This window comes from Neovison vison, chromosome X, assembly GCF_020171115.1.
Source record: "Neovison vison isolate M4711 chromosome X, ASM_NN_V1, whole genome shotgun sequence".
Taxonomy (NCBI): Eukaryota; Metazoa; Chordata; class Mammalia; order Carnivora; family Mustelidae; genus Neogale; species Neogale vison.
Genome location: NC_058105.1, coordinates 117,947,519 through 117,967,103, shown reverse-complemented (window position 1 = coordinate 117,967,103; position 19,585 = coordinate 117,947,519). Strand labels below are relative to the sequence as shown.

Genomic DNA, 19,585 nt, shown 5'->3' with positions numbered 1-19,585 from the left:
AAGGGGTTTGTCACATTCTTACTAATTGACTGGGTTATCAAACCTTAGACTTAAAAAAATTATTTAGCAGGGGGAGGACCATTTCCAGGTGACCTGCCGTCTTTATCAAGCAGAGTGAGCACTTTTGAGTGTATATCCAGAACCTAGCTGGACAGAAGATAACCTACAAGTTGGGTTAATACAGTAAATCTCACGAGTTCATCTCCTTTAACTTGAACTTGTTCCTCGTTCGTGCAGTTTCGGCAGGGCATTGCTACAATCTCACTTTGCTTAGAAATCCCCTGGTCTCATAACAGCTGCAGATGGATTATTAGCAATGGTTTGGAACTAGTTCTTTCAGCACTCATATATGCTACTTACTATAAAATCAACCAATACGTTAATTAAAATAAATACCAATTTATTAAAATGGCACCCTCAGGACCTCAAACACACCCTATTTTGTTTCACTGATGTGGGAGGTCAGTTATTTGACCTGGTGGTAGTGAGCTGTTCTGGAAAATTGCCTTTTTTATTTAATGAGGAGTAAAGTCGGCCAGAATGACCTCTAACGCTTTTTTCCCTGCTGTTAAAGTTTTCAGCTTAGCAGCTTTTGAGTGTGGGTTTTAAAGGCCTGGCATTGCCACCCTTCAGCTTGAAATCACTCCTTTATAATTGTACCGAGTGCTCTGGGCATTCCAGTTAATTGGAATGGTTTCAAAAATAATTGAAAAAAATTCTGTAATTCAGACTCGTCACTAATTCATACTGGTTCTTGCCCCCAAAGGATCCAAATTCCTGTGGGTTCATTAGGCTTCAAACCCAATATTTAAGAATCATTGCAAAGTACATATTTTTTAAGTTGTTGATGCTTAAAAACTGAAAACAGAAAACTCTTCTGAGCCTCAATTTCCTCACTTATAAAATGGAATCTAAATCCTTTCCTGCTCTATTAATTATGGTATTTATGAAGATAATCACTGTATTGACATACCCTCTCAGTAATTGGCTACCATTCCCTCCCTCCGTTCCTTCTTACTCTCCTTCCCTCCCTCCCTCCTTCCTTCCATCTACCCCCCCCTTCCCTCCTTTTGTTTGGAGTTTTCACCCACAGACAAACGGTTTTCATGCTTAAAATACGAGACTTTTGCATCTGAATCTAAACAAATCTTTGACCTCTCTTTAGAATTTTCTACTCACTGTCAAGGACCTCCTTGGTTAGGATAGTAACTGTATCATCTTTAAGTCTCTCATTTCCCATCCAGTTTTTATTTTGCCAGGAGGATAACTACCCCCAAATATGGATCTTTGTGATTTGTTCCAATTTTTTATCATTTCTGAACTGAAGCCAGCTGAAGCCATCTTGACAAGTCTGAGCAAATATCAACATTCCTGGGGACTAAACTTGTTTCCTAAAAGACTCTGAAAAGCTATTCTTTTGGCTGGTTGGCCCAAACTTTTTTTTTTTTTTTTAGAAGAAATGGGAAATTAAGTCACGAGAAGGAGTCTGATACAAATCCTGCTGAAACCTGCAAGCAGGTGAGCTGGAGACAGCTGTGGGGGGGGGGCGAGTAAGTGACCGCAGCTCTCTGAATCAAGCAGAAAAATGAAGGGAGCTGACTTGGCCAGTGGCCCCCTCCATGACCCTGGTGGGGGTCACATGCCTCAGGCTAGGAACTGTGGTTCCAGGCTGATAACTCTTACATCAGATTGTGTGAAAGGCTGTAAACATCCGAGTGGGAAGGCAGCAGGGAACTGAACCACCAGGGAACCCTAGGCTCATACTGGCCACAGCAACAAGCCCTTTGTTCTCATCCCCCGGCCTGCGGGCAGCCAAGTGGATTCCAGTTTCCATCACAGGCTGGAAATGGGGGCAGGCAGAGGGTGTCGCTGTCCCCCTAGCACTACCCTGAGCCTGGTCACTAGACAACACTCTGTGCAGGCCTCTCAGACCTCAGGAGGCAGGCCTTTCCATGCCACGGCGCCTCTCCCTAAAGCCCCCCCAGTCATGCCCTGTATGTCACTTGGCTTCAAGCACCTGCTCCTTCTATAGGCCAGACTGAGAATTCTGTTCTCTTGGAGCCAGGGTAGTAGCAGCTCCTGCCAGCACGCTGGGAAGACAGGGGCAGCGCAAGCAACCGCGAACACGGGGAGCAGAGACATCAGCAAGTCCCTGGGCACATTTGGATTGTCGTTTCCGAGACCAGAACACACAGGCTCAGGAAACATGGCCAGAAACCCAGCATGGCAGTACAAGTGGGGAAAAGGAGCACCCCGTGTGCAGGCCAAAGGGACGGGGTGTAGCCAGGGCTACGAACAGGACCAGTCAAGCCCGGCGAGCAGCATCTATTTGCCCCTTACACCACGGTGCGCTTGGGAAAGTCAAGTTTAACAGCACGGGAAAAGAGCAGGAAAAACAAAACCCATTCCGGGGGTAGAGCCCAGGACCCGCTGAAACAGTAACCCTATCCACGGCGAGCCTGGTAATAAAAGAACAGTCTCGCAACTGCTTTTCCTCCTGTTCGTGTTCGCAGTAACAGCTGGATACATGCTAATTGCAAAGACGTGCAGGCACGCCGTAAGCCGTCTCTCGCCAGCATGGCTTCAGACCCAAGTGTGATGTGGCACCTAGCAGGTCTATTTCTAGCGTACACTCACGGTTCCTGATTTGAGTGGGATGCTCTGTGCTGTCACAGAAGAGCAGCGTGCTGGTCCCTTCTTCCAGCGCCTCGCTTCCACGCAATGAGAAATAGCTCAGACAGGGGTGTCTGGCCTCGTCACCACTGACATTTGGGCCGGATCACCTGCTGTGGTCAGGGGAGGAGGCAGGGGGGGGTCCCCATGCCTGTGAGCTATTTAGCCACGTCCCAGGTCTCTACCCACCAGATGCTGGTAGCATCCCACCCCCGCCAGCTGTGACAACCAAAAGTGTCTCCGGGCATTGCCGGATGTTCCTTGGGGAGGCACCACACCCCCAGCTGAAAACCACTGGGCTACACTAACAAGGGGCCACTCTCTCTTCCCTTCCTGACCCCATTCCCGAGTGTCTCTGCCCCAGGCCAGGAACATTTCTGGGCCATCTCCTGATCCACCAGCAAAGGACTTACCTCTCGTTCTGAGTGGTCTTCAGTATTACCTTCGACTTGCAAGACTTTCAGTCATTCAGAACAATTCTCGTACTGCCTTTGAAAAGAAGATCCTTTCCAGCTAAATTCTGGGAGGGGGTGGGGAGGAAGCAGGCAAATTTTCCTTTCAGACACATTTGTCTGTTTTAGTCTACAGAAGGCTCAGACACAGAATTCTCCACACCCAGGGCCCGCGTGAACTTGAAGGGACCCGTGAACTTGGAAGGGACCCCGGGTGCTCGAAACTCACGTCCCCACCCCTTCTCTGTGCCAAATTTTTACAAACGAAGAAACCAAGGTTCTGAGGGGGAAGTGACTTGCTCTGGGTCATACATAGTGCCCATTTATGGGGGCACAGAGCAATATAATTCTTCTCTGCCCGACATGCCCGAAGAGCTCAGGTCTCAAAGCCCAGAGAACTTGTCGTTTTATGAGCAACGTGCTTCCTGAGCCAAACCACACCAGTTAAGGAATGCAAATTTTAAAAAAATGATAGAATGCTGCAACCAATTAGTGCAAACAAACATTTATTGTGAAATAGTCATCCTACCCTTTATCAGGTATTACATCATCAAAGCACTTTGTGGCAATGAAAATAGCTTTTTTTTTTACCCCTCTGATTCACCCAATATTCCATTAAAGCTGCAAAAAATGTGCAATCTGCTTGAAAAATAGGTTGCTCTTATTTACTCATTTGTGAAAAGTCAAAAATTAAAAAAGAAAACGATACTAGCTTACAGGGCCTCTAGAGTCAATTTACTTTCCCGCTTCCCAACTACTCCCCAAAATAATTAACAAAGATAATTTGCTTTAAAGGCCTTTTTATAAAACCAATGCACCTTTCCCCATATTATAATCATAAAAATCTTAAAAAGCCATTATTTACTTTCTTGGAAAAAAGGTGGCCAGCCGTTGTTTTTTGATGGGGAGCATGTGTATTTCCTGGGAGTTCACTTTCTTTAACTTTATGCTCCGGTTTTTGACAGGTTTCCGCAGGGGCTCGGTGCTTCCCATGGGCTCTTCCCCTTGGCTGTTGATGTCATAGCCCTGAAGCACCGAGTCTTCTCTTTTGAAGGAGAAGTTCTTGGTGGACACGCCCGAGAGGCCTTTGATCTTGCCGCAGAAGATGGCAGGAACCGCGTCTTCCACCGAGACAATCACCTTGGCCGCCTGGGACTCGCTCACCATCTCGATGTGATTTTCAGCCTTGACCTCGCTGCCGGCTTGGCTGGGCTGGCTGGGCAGCTGGGGGGGGTGGCTGCCGCCCACGTGGCTATCCATCAGAGCCGAAGCCCCCGGGGCCGTGGCGGGGGCAAAGGACACTTCCACGCCACCGGGAAGTTTCTCCATCGCGGCGTGACCCGGGCTGCCCACGGACCCGCTGCTGTCATACAGTGTCTCAGCGGGAGGCTCGGCTTTCCGGTGGGCTGTCAGCGACAGGTCTAGGGCCGCATCTTCCTGGCAGACGGGGGGACTGACTTCGCCGGCCTTAAGCCAAGGTACCGACTTCATGGAGAGGTCCAGGGCCTCGTTGTCGCTCCCCATCTTGATGACCGTGCGGCGGCTGAGCTGAAAGTACTCGCTCGGCTGCAGGATATCGAAGGGCTTCCGCTCCTCCTTCTCCAGAGGGGGCTGGGCACCTTTGAAGGGGTGCGCGCCAAAGGAAGGCGGTGGCTTGGGGCAAGCGGAGCTGAGCTTGGATTCGGGACTGTGAGGCACCGGGATGGGGATGGGGATGGGCACCGGCACGGGCAACGGGACGATCACTGGGTAGGGCACCAAGAGGGTGGCTGGAGGGACCAGCGGGGACAGCGGGGAGTTGAAGGCCTGGGGGGGCATTGGGGCATATCCAGGAGGAGGCTGGCAGGGTGGGGGGCCGAGCGCGCCCTGAGAAGGGAACAGATTCTGGAGCACGGCTTCGAATGGCAAGGTGGGCTCCTGCGGCTGGTTGGGGATGCGCAGGTCCAGGAGCTGGGGCTGCGCCTCAGGGTCCTCGGCTCCCTGGAATAGGTTGTTGTGGATGGCACTGGAGGAGCACGGGGCCTCCTGCGGCAGGACCAGAGGGGAGTTGAGGTGCTGGAAGACGTGCTGCTCCAGCACCACGGGCAGCTGCACGGGGCCCTGCGTGGTCATGACATAGGCGGCGTTGCCATTAGGCTGGAGCTCAGGCGCGGAGCTTCCCTCCACCTGCATGTGAATGGGCATCACCACTGGGCTCTCCCCGAGGCACAGGGGCTGCAGCACGGTGGCTGCTACCTTCAGAGCCATGCCGCTCTGGGACTCGGCTGGGGGGTTCAGGATGGACGGGGCCGGCACGGTCACCAGGGCCTTCTTTACCAGGTCAGTGGAGTTGATGTTCCAGGCCTCGGTGGTGATGAGCTGGGCCATGCCATTCTCCAGTCTGTTACTGGCCAAGGCGGGAGTGGACTCAGTCATGTCCACGGAGAGGTTCTGGGACCGCAGATCGTCCATCACTCGGCTCTGATGCCACCGGGCCTGCAACACAGAACACGCCACGTGAGTCTTCTGTCGGAGACTATTTAGAACGGCCTGACATGCTCCCTGTCCGCATCTCTGAAAAGTTTCCGCATCTCAGTGAACCGAGGAGCACACCCATCTCTCTATGTACACACACGCGTTATAGATACTAACCGCTACAGACAAAGACACCCACGTGGTCAGCTGTGCACGCAGAGGCCCAATTTAACAGACGATTAAGCTATAAACACAGATGATGTAAGGACTAAACAGCCAAGAGAGGTTAAACAGAGTGTTTTTAAGCCTAATACTCAGCTTATAGGGTTAGCTTTCGCCAAACACCAAGTTGCATTCTACACTGCTATACTGGGCGGTTAGGGTATGTGGACATTTGACCTGTTTGGATTCAAATGGGAGGCAAAGACTGACTTTACTTCGAGAACAAAATAAAATCCTGTCACATTAGAACGTTCTTTTTTGTTTTAATTAACATATAACGGGTTCTTGGTTTCAGAAGTACAGGTCTGCGATTCATCGGTCTTACAGAATACCCCGTGCTCTTTACATCACAAGCCCTCCTTAACGCCCATTATTAGAACAGTCGAAGAAAACGGAAAAGGGCCATCCCAGGTATGGAAAACAGTGTAAGAACTCTTTGTAGCAATAATTCTCCCCCCAGTTGGCTTGGTGAGAAGAGCAGCGGCGCATCTCCAAAGGGTCCCCACAGCTGCCTCACGGACTCTCTCTGAAAAACGCCATCCCTTTTCCTCCCCATCATAGGAAAACCCTCTCCACGGAGCTGGGCCGACATGGGAAAATTGCATGAATGTCCATTGGGCCTAGGGTTGCTTTCCTTAATCAGCTCATCTGTGCGACCTGTGACCTCTCCTAACTTCCACTGTCACGAGGGGATGTTACTGATTGTAGGGCTGGAGACATAGAAGACTTGTTGGAAATGAACATCCTCAAAGGTGAGCTACTCTTTCCTGATCTCGTCGGCACCTCTGGCCACTTCCTCAGAGGCCGAAGGAACCCAGTGCGGGTGCTTCCTGGAGGAAGCAGGGCTGCCACCGAGAGATGGCTCTCCATGGAAACGCGTCCATATTTAGCCTCGTTGCCATGGAGAAGGCAGGCACCATGTCTAACTCAGGGATCTGCACAGCCCTGGAGTCTGGTTGGGCTTGATAATAATTCAATAATCCTCAGGCTCGCCAGGCAGGCATTGGGGAGCTCTGATTCTTGGCCTCACCTGTTGGAGCTGTCTAGACTTTAGTCCTGGAGTCACCTCACGTCCTCTCCTCACCCCCAAATCACCAACACATCGGCCCCAACAAGGAGGAGAGGCAGCCCAGCAGGTCATGGGAGTGGGAATAAACACATGAGGTCCCACTTACGGGAAGGCAGCTCTAACCAACAAACAAAGGTGTGATATTTCCAGATAATCAAAATGCATCAAATGCATAGAACAAGCAGTTTCTCTGAAGCAGGAGGTCGGGAGGGCGAGGGGTCGTAGAGGGTTACACTGTGGGGCCTCTGAGGGGAAGCTCCAGAGCCCGACTTCCTAGAACCAGGGTGTCCTCCGAAAACCAGGAGATGACCCAATGTGCAGGACAATAATTCCTTTAGGGCAGAGTATGGAGGCAGCCCACCCCAGGGAAGCTGAGATGGCTTGTCCTAACTGAAGGGCCTGGTTTTTCCCGAGGGGAATCCTCCCTTATTTATTAGCCCACCAAACATCATACCCCCAAGACACCATCGGTTCCCTCCTTCCTGAAGGCACGCGTGCCTTCACGCACTCATTCGATTAGTGAATTGGAGTTGCCTTGACGGCCATCAGAAGCCACTGTGGTGGCTGGCCACGGGCGTCTTCTCTTACTGTTGCTGTCTGGGCATCTGCTGCGGCGATGAGCCAGGCCTCTGCCAAGAATGCTGAGCACTTCCGTGCATTACTTCATGTAACCCTCAGAACAACCCTATTAGAGGGGTCCTAGGATTATGCCCACTTTACTGATGAGAAAATGGATCCCCTAGGAATATTAGATGATAGGATAAGGGACGCTGAGGCTGAGATTAGAGTTCAGGGTTAATCCCAGGCTGCTTCTCCCAGTGGGAGCTGTGAGGGCCACGCTCCATCATGTATGGGGTTTCCCGGCAGGAAGAGTCCTCGACAGCCGTCCCTTCAACACTGAGTGCCTGCGCCTGCCCAGCCGTGTAAAAGAGAGCACTGGAGTGTAAGATTTCCTCAAAGTGGTGGCCAGGTCCTTCCCAGAAAACCACTGTACTATTTGCTTATTCTCTTTTGTCTACCAGGGCCCTCCTCTGTCCCTCTCACCAGGCAAGGAGCTGAAGGGTCATCAGAGTCCCTATCTTTGGGGAAGACAGCCCAAAGCCCTATTACTGGAGGGCAAGAGGGCTGGCATCCCCTATGCTTCAACCTTCCTGAGACAGCAGGCATGGGGGTGGGAGGGCAGCTCAGCACCCATGAGTTACAGGGGGGCCCTTGGATTAGCTGCGGACTCAAGTCTGTGGGAGCAGGGCTGGGGCAAAGGGGAGAGGAGGCACGGGCCCAATCCCGCTTTCATGTCCTCCTACACCAGAGCTTTGGACCCGCTTGACTATTCAGCCATAGTGGGCCTCGTGAGCACCCCCAGTCCCTTCCCTCTAGCGGCACTGGGCTGCTGAGATGAGACTTGCCTTTGGCTACACTGGCAAAGAAACAACTAACCCTGCCTTCCCCGTGCACCCTCCTGTCTTCCAGGAAGTTTCTTCTCTTTTTCCCTACTCTCCCTCCCCTGTTGTTCATCCCCCACCGCTGGGAGCCCCCAGTGCCAGCACAGAGAGGGGCGCTGCTACCAGAGCCGGGGCGGGAGGCCCTAGCGATGCTCTGCAAAGACCACCCAGCTCGTGAGAGGAGGGTTCAAAGGGCAGGTCTCTGTCCCCTCAGGCCTCAGGATGAGTGAGAAGCAAGCTGGCAAGAGAGAAGGCGTCCTCCCTGCTGACGAGCAGGGGGAGGCAGGTGTACTAGGGACCTCTTCAAATTGAAAGGAATCACAGAAGCCACCAACCAGCCCTCAAGTGGACAGGTGGGAGTTCTTCAGAGGTGACATCGAACACTTTGTTCAGGTTTTTTCCAAACATCTTTTGCAAATGGGTTTCAATGAGGTCATCCATCAGTCTCTGTCTCGCCTATGCCCATCATGACCCAGGGGTAAGGGGAGGTCTGTAAATGCAGTGTTGCTGGACGGGGAGTGGGCAGCTTGGATGTGTGGGTCACTCTCAGTCTCTTGGCCGTGGGTCAGCTGCTGGAGCTGGAGGGCTTAAGTTCACCCCAGTACAGGTCACATGCTCCCTAGGTGGAGACTCTGGGGAAAAGTCTCAGGGCCCAGGGCAAATGAGGAGGTGAGGAGAGGCTGTCTGAGGCAGTAGTTAGGCTCAGAGAGCTGTGAGGGTCACAGAATTGTCATCTGGACCCCTCATCTAGCTATCACCAAGATCTAAGTATACCAGAAGCAGGTTCTCCCTAGGATCTGTGTCTCAGCCTGAGCCCTCTTGGGCCTTGGTCCTCACCTAGCCAATTCCCGCTCATTCATCAGTCTTTGGGGTGATCTCTCTCCCACATCACTGAGGTCCTACAGCACTCCAACTTGCCCTTGTCTGGTCCTGAGTGCCCCCCTCCCCCAACCCATACTGGGATTGCCTAGTCACTCGTTTCTTCAGGAGTGAAGGACTGCCTCATCTTTCTCTGTCTGGTGAATAGTAGGGGCACACGAATGAGCAGGACTTCCCAAGTCTCACTTCTCTTGCCCAACCTCTGGTTGCCGGCTCGCCATATACATGATCACAGCATGTCAAGGCTCGCAAGGGTGGTCAAGCCCCTTTCTCCATTCTCTTCCTGACTCTTTTCACAGATGAGGAAACTGTGACCCAGAAAGTCTGACCCAAACTTCCCCAAGACCAGTGATTACAAAAGTCACCATGCTCTTGCTGTGAGAAAAGTGGAGGGTCAGGCCTCAGCAGGACCATAGAGGGTAACACGACAGCCAGGCCCCTACACCAGCCAGTGGCATGAGGAGGAGTCCACCCCAGGTTCCTGTGTTTCTCTGGAACTCCCAGAAAAGAAAAGTGAAGTAAAGCCTGCTATGTGCTTCTTTCCTTCTAAGGAGGTACATTCAGGAGTAAGCTGACCTGGGGCCTAACTCCCAGGCAGTCAGTTAGGGACTTAGCCCACATCTGGCACCTACCAGGTGCTGCTGCAAGCCATGCCTGCCTCTCAGGCCTCCTGCTTCCAGACTGTTGCTCTCGTGTCACTCTGTGGGCCTCCTTACAGACAGACATTTCTATAATGAGGATTTGTTTATGGCTCAATTTATTTTTTTTAAGATTTTTTATTTGTTTATTTGACAGAGATCACAAGTAGGCAGAGAGGCAGGCAGAGAGAGAGAGGAGGAAGCAGGCTCCCCGCTGAGCAGAGAGCCCAATGCAGGGCTCGATCGCAGGACCCTGAGATCATGACCTGAGCTGAAGGCAGAGGCTTAACCCACTGAGCCACCCAGGTGCCCCTGTTTACAGCTTATTTTAAAAAGCAAAAACACTTGAACACTCAGATTATTTAGACTAGTCTCTAGGTCCTAAAGTCCATCTAATTTCCTCATCATGGGCATTTATCACTAAGTCAATCTCTCTCTCTCTCTCTCTCTCTCTCTCACACACACACACACACACACACACTCCCAGAGAGCCAAATCCCCTCACCTCAATGCTCTCTGCCACATCCCAAATGATGCCATGGGGCCCCCTGAAGAGCCTGCAACTCAAAGTAAAAGAACTTCAAAATGTGGTTGTGAACTCCACACTGACCCAAGAGAGAGTCCTCAAGACCAGTTCGGGTACAGTCTGGTTTCTGAGCAGGGAATTTGGAAAAGGCTGTCCCTCTCAGAGGCCCAGATCATCTTCTATGGAGGGGCTTAGTTTTATTTTGAGAATTTAGAACATTTTCAGCACAGACAGCTGCCGAGATGATCACAAGGCTCTGGTCTGCAGAGCTCAGTTCCCCTCAGCAAACACTTTATAGCTGGGTACCTGGGCATGAGGAACAGAGGTTATTCAACATAGCAAAGCAACTCAAGCCAGGGACCACTGTGTGAGGTGACTGGAAGGCAAGTCCAGCCTCAGGGGAAGTGGCCTTAGTGACCCTGGGCTTGCTGGCCCTACTTCTCAGTATGCCCCCTTTAGCCCCAAGAACAGGCAGATGTGACCTGCTCTCCTCTTCCATTGAAATGAGTCATCTAGATTTTTCTATCAAGATCAATTTCTACCTCTAAAACATTCATTTAAAGAATATATCTTGATAATTCTCTTAAGATGTGTGCTTTCCCACTACAAAATATTGACAGCTTTGATTTTTATGGAGCCTGTAGGCAGCTATCAATTATTTCAGGTCAAACCTGGATCGTCTACGTCCTCCCTGCTCAAAGTGGGGTCCTTGATGCAGCTGCAGCAGCATCTCCTGGGAGCTGGCTAAAAAATGCAGGCTCTTGGGCCCCACCTCGGACCTCCGGAATCAGAATCTGCACCTTGACAGGCTCCCCCCGGGGAGGTTTGAGGACCTCATGTTAAAGTCTGACAAGTTCAGGCTTAGTGCTGCTTTGCAAACTCGGCTGCACATTAGAATCACTTGGGAGCTTTTAAAAACTACTGGTGTCTGGGTCCCTCTCCTCCTCCCCCAGACTCTGATTTAATTAGTCTGGGGCACAACTGGGGCATTGGGGTTTTAAAAAATTCCCTAGGTGATTCTAACGTGCAGTCAGGTTGGGAACTCTTAATCCAGAGGCCAAAAGACGAGGCAGCTGTTGGCCAATCTTCTTAGTGACGGATCTGGCTTTGTGCTTTACAGAAAAAAAACTAAAGCCATCAACCCAAGCTCACTCAACTTCTTCCCAGCTCTCACAATGTCCCCCAAGCTCCCCTGCCCCTGGGAAAAGGTAGCACATCTCTCCCTCTTGCAAGGCTGACTTTGCAGAGACCTCTGCTAAATATCCTGCCCCGCTAAGCATTCTCCATTCTGAGTCTATTTTCTGCTTTCCATCCAGTACTTCAACTACACCCCCAGTGACTGACTTAATTCCATGTAAAAATCACCCGTCACTTACTAGGAATTACAGGAGCAATGCATAATTTTCATCTTTAATACAACGTGGATATGGTTTCACCATTCAGGACCTGATACGCACTAAGTATCTAAGAAGTAATTCCAGCTGGGTAAAAAATGGTTTTGCTCTCCCCATAGGGTGTAATAATTGTTAGTTACTTGCCCCAGTGATTCAATTTTCTGAGCTTTAAACACCAGCACAGAGTCGATCTATTGGTGCTGTGAACATAATTACCACGTGAATGTGCTCTCAAATTAGTGAAAATACAGAGAATACACAAAATAGTCGCCCACCTTAGAGCTGACTGCCTTTTATATCCAGAGACTCACACAGCCGTCCAAAAGAAATATGACCACCCAGGTGAGCTTTGGAAATGAGTTCCCTGACATGAGACTTCATTTATGGAAACAGTGGTGGCCTCAAGGTTCAGGACTGAGTCTCCCCTTCAGTTAGATGGGCAGTGGCTCTGGGCAGCTCTGCAGAGCACAGCCTGTAAATCTCAGCTCTGATGTGCTGCTGCATAAAAAATGGTTTTGCTCTCCACACAGGGAAAAACATGGTGGAGGTGGGCAAGCAGGGCCCTGAGCATCGTTGACACCAGGGGACTCCGAGGTCTTCCTGGGAGCGAGGTAAGGTTACCATAAAACTCATTTATGTTCATTTTGCCATCTCACCCTTTTTATTCCCATTTTTCTATTTTATAGCATATGTAGTAAATCAATATAGGAAGACATATAATTGTGTGTGTGTGTGTGTGTGTGTGTGTGTTGGGAAATTGTGCAGTTTTTTCTGATAGAAGTGCAAGAATAAAAATGTTGCAACTCAGCAGGACAGATGATGGCGTTCTCAAGGCCCCGCAAAGTGTCCGGGTCCCCCTTGCCTGAACAAGTCTTGAGGTCACTGGCCCAGTTCATCTCTCCATTTTGTTATGCAGGAAGCTGAGGTTCAGAGGTGTAGAGGGCGCCTACTCCCAGAGCTCTGCTCCTCCAAAGGCACAGCCCTTCGCCCACTGCTTTGGTTTCAAAGTCCACTTGAGTCAAAGGGGTTCCTAGTTATGTCTCCAATGCAACCAGCACTGCACACTAAAGTCTGTGGGATGGTCTGATTCAACCATCAAAATGTCAAATATAGTTCGAAGGAGCTAGATTCGAAAAGATGAAGTAAGCTCCTGAGACCGTGATACCTAGTAGTCAATTGACTGAAACAGAAGAGATGAGATTCAAGACACAGAAACTCAAGGGTGCCTGGGTGGCTCAGTCATTAAGCATCTGCCTTCAGCCCAGGTCATGGGATCAAGCCCCAAATCGGGCTCCCCACTCAGCAGGGAGCCTGCTTCTCCCTTCTCCCTCTGCAGCTCCCCCTGCTTGTGCTTTCTCTCTGCCAAATAAATAAAATCTTAAAACACACACACAAACACACACATATGAAATTTTCATGACTGTGGTAAACTCATTTTATGTCCCTGGGACTTAGTTTCCTCTCTTATGACATGGGGCACTGCCCTGCTCTCATTGTGGGAAGGAAGTTAACTCAGGCCTCCCTCGAGTGAGTGGTGCCTGATGGGAAGGAGTCAAATTTAGCCTTCTGGGAATTGCTACAGGGCCATGAAACATGGGGAAGTATGAAGGAGAATTGGAAAGATGGGAAGTGCACGAAGGGTAGGTTTTCTGGGGCCACTCCCAGGACCACTGAGAAGACTCACTCCCCTGAACTCATGACCCTGAGACCATGACCTGAGCCAGAATCAAGAATCAGACACTTATTCTGCACAGCAAAGGAAACAGTCAACAAAACAAAGAGGCAACCCACAGAATGGGAGATATCTGCAAATGACACTACAGACAAAGGGCTGATATCCAAGATCGATAAAGAACTTCTCAAACTCAACACCCAAACAACAAGCAAGTCAAAAAAATGAGCAGAAGACTTGAACTGACACTTCTCCAAAGACGACATATGAATGGCTAACAGACACATGAAAAAACATTCACCATCATTAGCAATCAGGGAAATTTAAATCAAAACCACATTGAGATACCACCTTATACCAGTTAGAATGGCCAAAATTAACAAGACAGGAAACAACAAGTGTTGGAGAGGATGTGGAGAGAGGGGAACCCTCTTACACTGTTGGTGGGAATGCAAGTTGGTGCAGCTGCTTTGGAAAACAGTGTGGAGGGTCCTCAAAAATTAAAAATAGAGCTACCCTATGACCCAGCAATGGTACTACTGGGTATTTATTCCCAAAGATACAGATGTAGTGAAAATAAGGGCCACATGCACCCCAATGTTCATAGCAGCAATGTCCACAATAGCCAAACTGTGAAAAGAGCCAAGATGCCCTTCATCTGATGAATGGATAAAGAAGATGTGGTCCATATACACTATGGAATATTACTCAGCCATCAAAAGGATGAATACCCAACTTTTGCATCAACATGGATGGAACTGGAGGAGATTATGCTGAGTGAAATAAGTCAAGCAGAGAGGGTCAATTATCATATGGTTTCACTTACTTGTGGAACATGAGGAATAGCATGGAGGACACTAGGAGAAGGAAGGAAAAAATGAAGGGAGGAGAAATTGGAGCGGGAGATAAACCATGTGAGACTATGGACTCCGGGAAACAAACAGGTTTTTGGAAGGGAGCGGGTGGGGGGGATGGGTGAGCCTGGTGATGGGTATTAAGGAGGGCACGAATTGCATGGAGCACTGGGTGTTATACGCAAACAATGACTCATGGAACACGACATCAAAAACTAATCATGTACTATATGGTGACTAATATAATAATAATAAAAAAAAGAATCGGACGCTTAACCAACTGAGCCACCCAGGTGCCCCTCCAGGTCATCTTTAAACCAGGCCAGGGAAGAAGTGAAGGCTGAAGGGAAGGGAGAAGGTTCGAAGATTTGTTGTTTTTTTTGTTTGTTTTGTTTTGTTTGTTTTTGGCTTCAGTCAGAGTACACTTTGTCTCTCTTGGGACTCAACTGCCCATCATCAGGCAGCATCTGTGGGTTGAAGACACAGCACTGGCAGAGAACCTACCCAGTACCAAGCATACCTACTCTGTGGTCTCTGCGGGGTCTCAGGTTAAGGCTGGGCCTCGCAGGTAAACCGTCGGTTGAAAATGAGAAATATTAAAGCTGGACAAATCTGAGGATTACAGGGAAAACTTCACGACTAGAGCCAACAGCTCAGAGGCCCAGAGGCGGCTTTCTATTGATGGCCTTTGCTGGGTTCCACTAGAGCACGGGAGGGACCTGGGAGACTGGCTGGGGAGGGCACCATGGGCTTGCCCGGTCTCCTTTCTTGCCCAGGTGGAGAGTGTCAGATGTCTTTGCATCTGTGATCTCATTTCATACTCCCAACTACATCTAGCCTGCTCACAAGGACCGATGGCGGCCCTTGGGCCACACAGGACTGGGTGAGGGCTAGAATAGGAACAAAGTGCCCCTCCATTCCTGTCTTCATTCTTTCAAAAACTATCTGAGTACCTACTGTGTGCCAGGCATATTTTCCTATTCCTCTACCCTGGTATTGTTTCCTCCACAGGGGTGTTCCCTTCTGTTGTGGCTCAATCCCCAAAGGATTAAGCAACCCATGTCCCCTCAGGGTTATCTGCTTCCAGCCGGGCTCCTTCAAGGCCCCTGTTTCCTGCAGAGGTAAAGCAGTAAGTCTCATTGAAAGAACACCAGTCGCAAGACAGCAGTGGGAAGAGATGTTAAGGCAAGGACATCTCTAAAGTAGAGAAGAAATGCTTAATTGTCCAGAAACTACAAGACAAGAAGTACCCCCTTCAAGTCTTGGTGAACCTCGGCATCCCAGGGAGAGAAATCATGAAGAACTGCTGTTGGGGTCGGGGAGGGTCAGGGAGTGTCTGGCCCCGTACTTGGTCAAGGTCACCCACCCTTCAGCTGGACACAGAAACCCCAAACACCCTCAGGTGCTGGTGTCCGAATGGCCACCTTGTGCGCGAGCGCAGGTCTCGTCCAAGGTCTCAGGCCAGTGTCCGTCATCTTCAAAAGCTATGGTGTTTGGAGAGATTTTTTTTTGGTTTTGTTTTGTTTTTGCAATAAAGAAACCTCTTCGCTATGGAACAAAGTCGGGGCCGGGGGTGGGGAACCTGCCTCTGGAAGAGAAAATACTTCTAATTAGATTGAGATACAAAGGTTAAATTTTTGTTCTGGGAAAAGGACTGTTTATAATCCCGTGTCATTAGCCGGACATTTTCCAGAGACTAGTGTGCCAGAAATAGACCCTTTGAGGGGTCACTGGAAGAAAGGGGTGTAGATTTGTAAAGTCAAAGGACTGGAGTTCGGATTTTCCCTTCTCCTAATGCACGTGAGCCCCTCACCAGCACCGGCATAGAAGCAGTATCAGTCTCACCCGGGGCCCTGAGCTCCCCCTCACGAGAGTGGTCGGAAGTACAAGCTTTGAACTCGGACAGGCCTGGGTTCAAATTTCAGCTCTGCCTCGCTTTGCTCGCTGTGTGGCCTTGGGCAAGCGAGTTCGAAGCCTTGATCTCTCTCTCTGCGAAATGGGGCTTCCAGAGCTGCGGTGGTCGTCATGGCTGAAAGAAACAGTCCGTGTAAAGAACTTGGAACTGTGCCAGGCACGTGGAAAATCCCGCACGAAACGTGGTCGTTATCACCGCTGCCACCACCATCATCACTGTTGGGATCGCTGTCTCCCTCTTCATCAACATTCTCATCGTCAAAGCTGTCATCATTGTCGTCATCGTTGTCGTCACCATGTCACTGGCGTCCCTGCTATCATCTTTACATTCACCGCTCATCCTTCCTCTGAGGGTCTTAAATAGCATTACAAATGCTCCCAGTGGGTTTGCACAGTAAGCTCCCCAGTTAAAACCCTGTTTGTTCAAAGATTTATTTTTAAATCAGCTGCAAGGGCCTGGGAAGGCATTTGACATAAAATTGATGTTGCACCTGACGGGGAGGTTGCCACCAAAATTCACTTGGCCCCCACCGTAGCTGAAACACTGAACAGGTGCACTGTCCGAAATTGTCCTTACTTCATGGTACTGGGCCCTGCTGTTGAACTGGCTGCCTCTTGGAAGTCTGGTTTCTGGCTTCCTAGGTTTTCATGAAGAAATTAGGGGCTCTCGGAGGGCCACAACCCCACGTACAGGATGCTACCTCAGTGCCACAGTCACGGTAGAAACTTCTTGACCGCCACCAGTGGTGATGGATACAGTGGGCGGAGGGCTGCTGGGTTTGGATGAACTCAGCCGGCTAGTTGTCTGAGTTTGCGCTGCTCCATGAACAGATCGATTTGCCTGGAACTAGTTTATTTGGGAGAAGATCCCAGAAAATACCAGTAGAGGAGTGAAGCAGAGAGACATGGAAGAGAAGGAAGCCAATTTATCCGCTAAGATACCACTGTGGGCAACCAGGGCTCGGTTCCACGGGGGGAAGCTGGGAGGTGGCAGAAACCACATGCCTCAGAATCGGGGTGCTTATTCACAAACACCCATCTGTCGCAGGTCAAGGGCTGCTCCCTTGATGATGTGTTAATTCTCTAGCCCTTGGAACTAGCCCGGCAGGTGGCCTAGTGTGCTCCTGGCGGCAGGGTGGGGGTGGGGGTGATGTCCTCAAGAAAGTCACAGCTATTTGCAGTAAGCAGCCCTCAGGGTACAGAGGCCAGTCTGAGGGGACATGACGGGGACAAACCATGTCTACTATACCAACCACACCCTGGAAAGTGCTTCTTATGTAAAGACCCAAATGTCAGCAATTCAGGCCACCACGGTAGGGTGTTTTCGCGATGGTCCAGAGACGGTCAGCTTGGCTAATGTGTTCCTTTGCTAGACTATAACTGGGGCCCTCAAGAAAGTTGTTTTAATCATATTTGTGCTGGCTGGAGGCTAGATGTTCCTGCGATGAGTCACAGAGGGAGTTTCTCTTCTGGGGATCTTGTGTTCCAACTCAGGGACCAAAAAACAATAAATAAACAAACGCCACTTCACTTTATCAGCTGCATCCCGCCTAAAAATAAAAATAATAGCAGCCTCGACCTGAGAAGTGCACAGACAATGCAGGAGGAAGAGGGTGGAGAATGCTCGTCTTTTAAACAGGGAGACTGCTTTCTGGAATTCTCTTTGGCCAGAAGCATCTCTCTGCCTGGAGGTGAGCTCTTTCAAGAGCAGAACCACCCACTGCAGAATCTTAGGGCCAGTGAGCCTTTCGAAGTTCTAGAAATTCACTATATTTCCTCCGAAAGCAAGCTTTGTCACCACAGCTAATGGAGCATAAACACTGCAAGGCTGCGACGGGGGAAGGCAAAAGCTGCTGTGTAACATCTGGTTAGTTGGCAATGAAGATTATAGGTGTTATTTCCTATTTTCTTTCAGGGAAGAGTTCTTCTGAAATGTGTGTGTTTACACACACACACACACACACACACACACACTCACTGCACAGCAGGTGAGCAGGAATGAGGCCACCTGTTGTCCCTGTAACTCTCCAACCAGAATTCACTGGAATCTACTTTGTCCTCACCTTTCCAGATCTGGGTTCTGGTCACCGAACCTTAATTGCTGGAGGTGTCACATGGGGCAAATTTCAACAGAGGAGAGAGTGGAATGGAGTGGGGGGTTCTAGAAGAGCAGGAGGAAAGGTACAAGGGGAAAAGGGTGTGTGGCCTGGCCAGGGCTGGAGCCCAAGGCTGGTGAGGGCTTCAGGGAGAGACAGGGTGCTGTGAACCGGAGAGGGTGTCTGGCTCTTCCACGGGGGGTGAAAAGCTGCCTGGTGTCCGAAAGGACTGCCAACTGAACCCACACCGTTTTGATGTCTTCATAGATCCTGACCAACAGAATGCCATGATTCAGGAGGGAGACCATTACATTGGGAAGAAAAGAGAAGTAGATCAATTTGCCAGGCTTTGCTAGTTCCTTCCCTTCTCTGCCTGTCTGCCTCTCTGTCTCTCTCTCTCCCCCTCCCACCCACACCCCCCGCCCTGGACACCCAGGCTCACAACATGATACTAATAAACTATTTACTAAGCATTTACTTATGTGCCAGGCACCCTGATAGGTATTTCACACTCACTTTCTCATCCCAGTGTCTCAGAAACCCCAGCAGATCAGTACCACCTTGGTGTGAATTGGTTCGTTTTTTTGTGTTTTTTTTTTCCCCCCTTCCAGGAACTGAGTTGTGAATCCCCAGGGAATGACTATCTTGATGGGAAGGAGGGCCAGAGCTTTCCAGAATGTGAACAACATTTAGTACAGAGAAGGCAGGTCTGGGGGAGGGCGGGACAAGAGAGGGCAAAGGTTCCTGGCATCATGTGTAAGGGTAGAGGGGGCTGAGGGAGGGCAGGAAGGGAGAGAGAAGGGGAAAGCATCGTCTCGCCTCTGGCTGGAGGCTAGAATTCCTTGGCCTGCTTCTGCACCTGGGGCAGGGGCAGCCTTGAGCCCCTCCCTCCACCAATACCTCTGTAGCCAGCCACTGCTGGCCCCTGAAGGACACAGGAGCTCCCATTTCTTTTGTGGCCTAGCTCTTCCTTCCTACTCCTCTGCACAAGCATGAAGCCAGGCAGGGATTCATTCCCATCCTTCTCGGGGATATATTTCATTCCTGGCTGACTGGCCAGCTGTTCGCCATACCCACTTCCTGTTCTGCCTGGACTACATTTCCCAGCCTCCCTTGCAGTTAGGGGTGGCCATGTGCCTGAGTTCTACCCAACAGAATGTGGGTGGAGGTGATGTGTGCCGCTTCCAGGGCTGGGTCCTATAAACTTTCCATAGATGGTGCTCCAATCTCTTCCTTTCTACCTGAGCTTGATGCACAGAAACCTCTTGGAAGCTACCTGTTGTAGACAGTGGAGCCACAA

The 19,585-nt window shown here is 50.2% G+C and overlaps 1 protein-coding gene across 2 annotated transcripts in view; it reads right to left on the bottom strand.

Annotated features, from left to right (window-relative positions):
• Window positions 1–3,614: 3,614 nt before the first annotated feature.
• The window catches only part of RAI2 (retinoic acid induced 2), a 59,049-nt gene continuing 43,078 nt past the window's right edge, over window positions 3,615–19,585 (bottom strand). For both annotated transcript variants that reach the window (XM_044234505.1, XM_044234504.1), the window contains exon 2: window positions 3,615–5,600. In XM_044234505.1, coding sequence (XP_044090440.1) covers window positions 3,987–5,576 — 1,590 coding nt within the window. In that variant the 5' untranslated portion in view covers window positions 5,577–5,600 and the 3' untranslated portion in view covers window positions 3,615–3,986. The remainder of the gene's footprint in view (window positions 5,601–19,585) is intronic.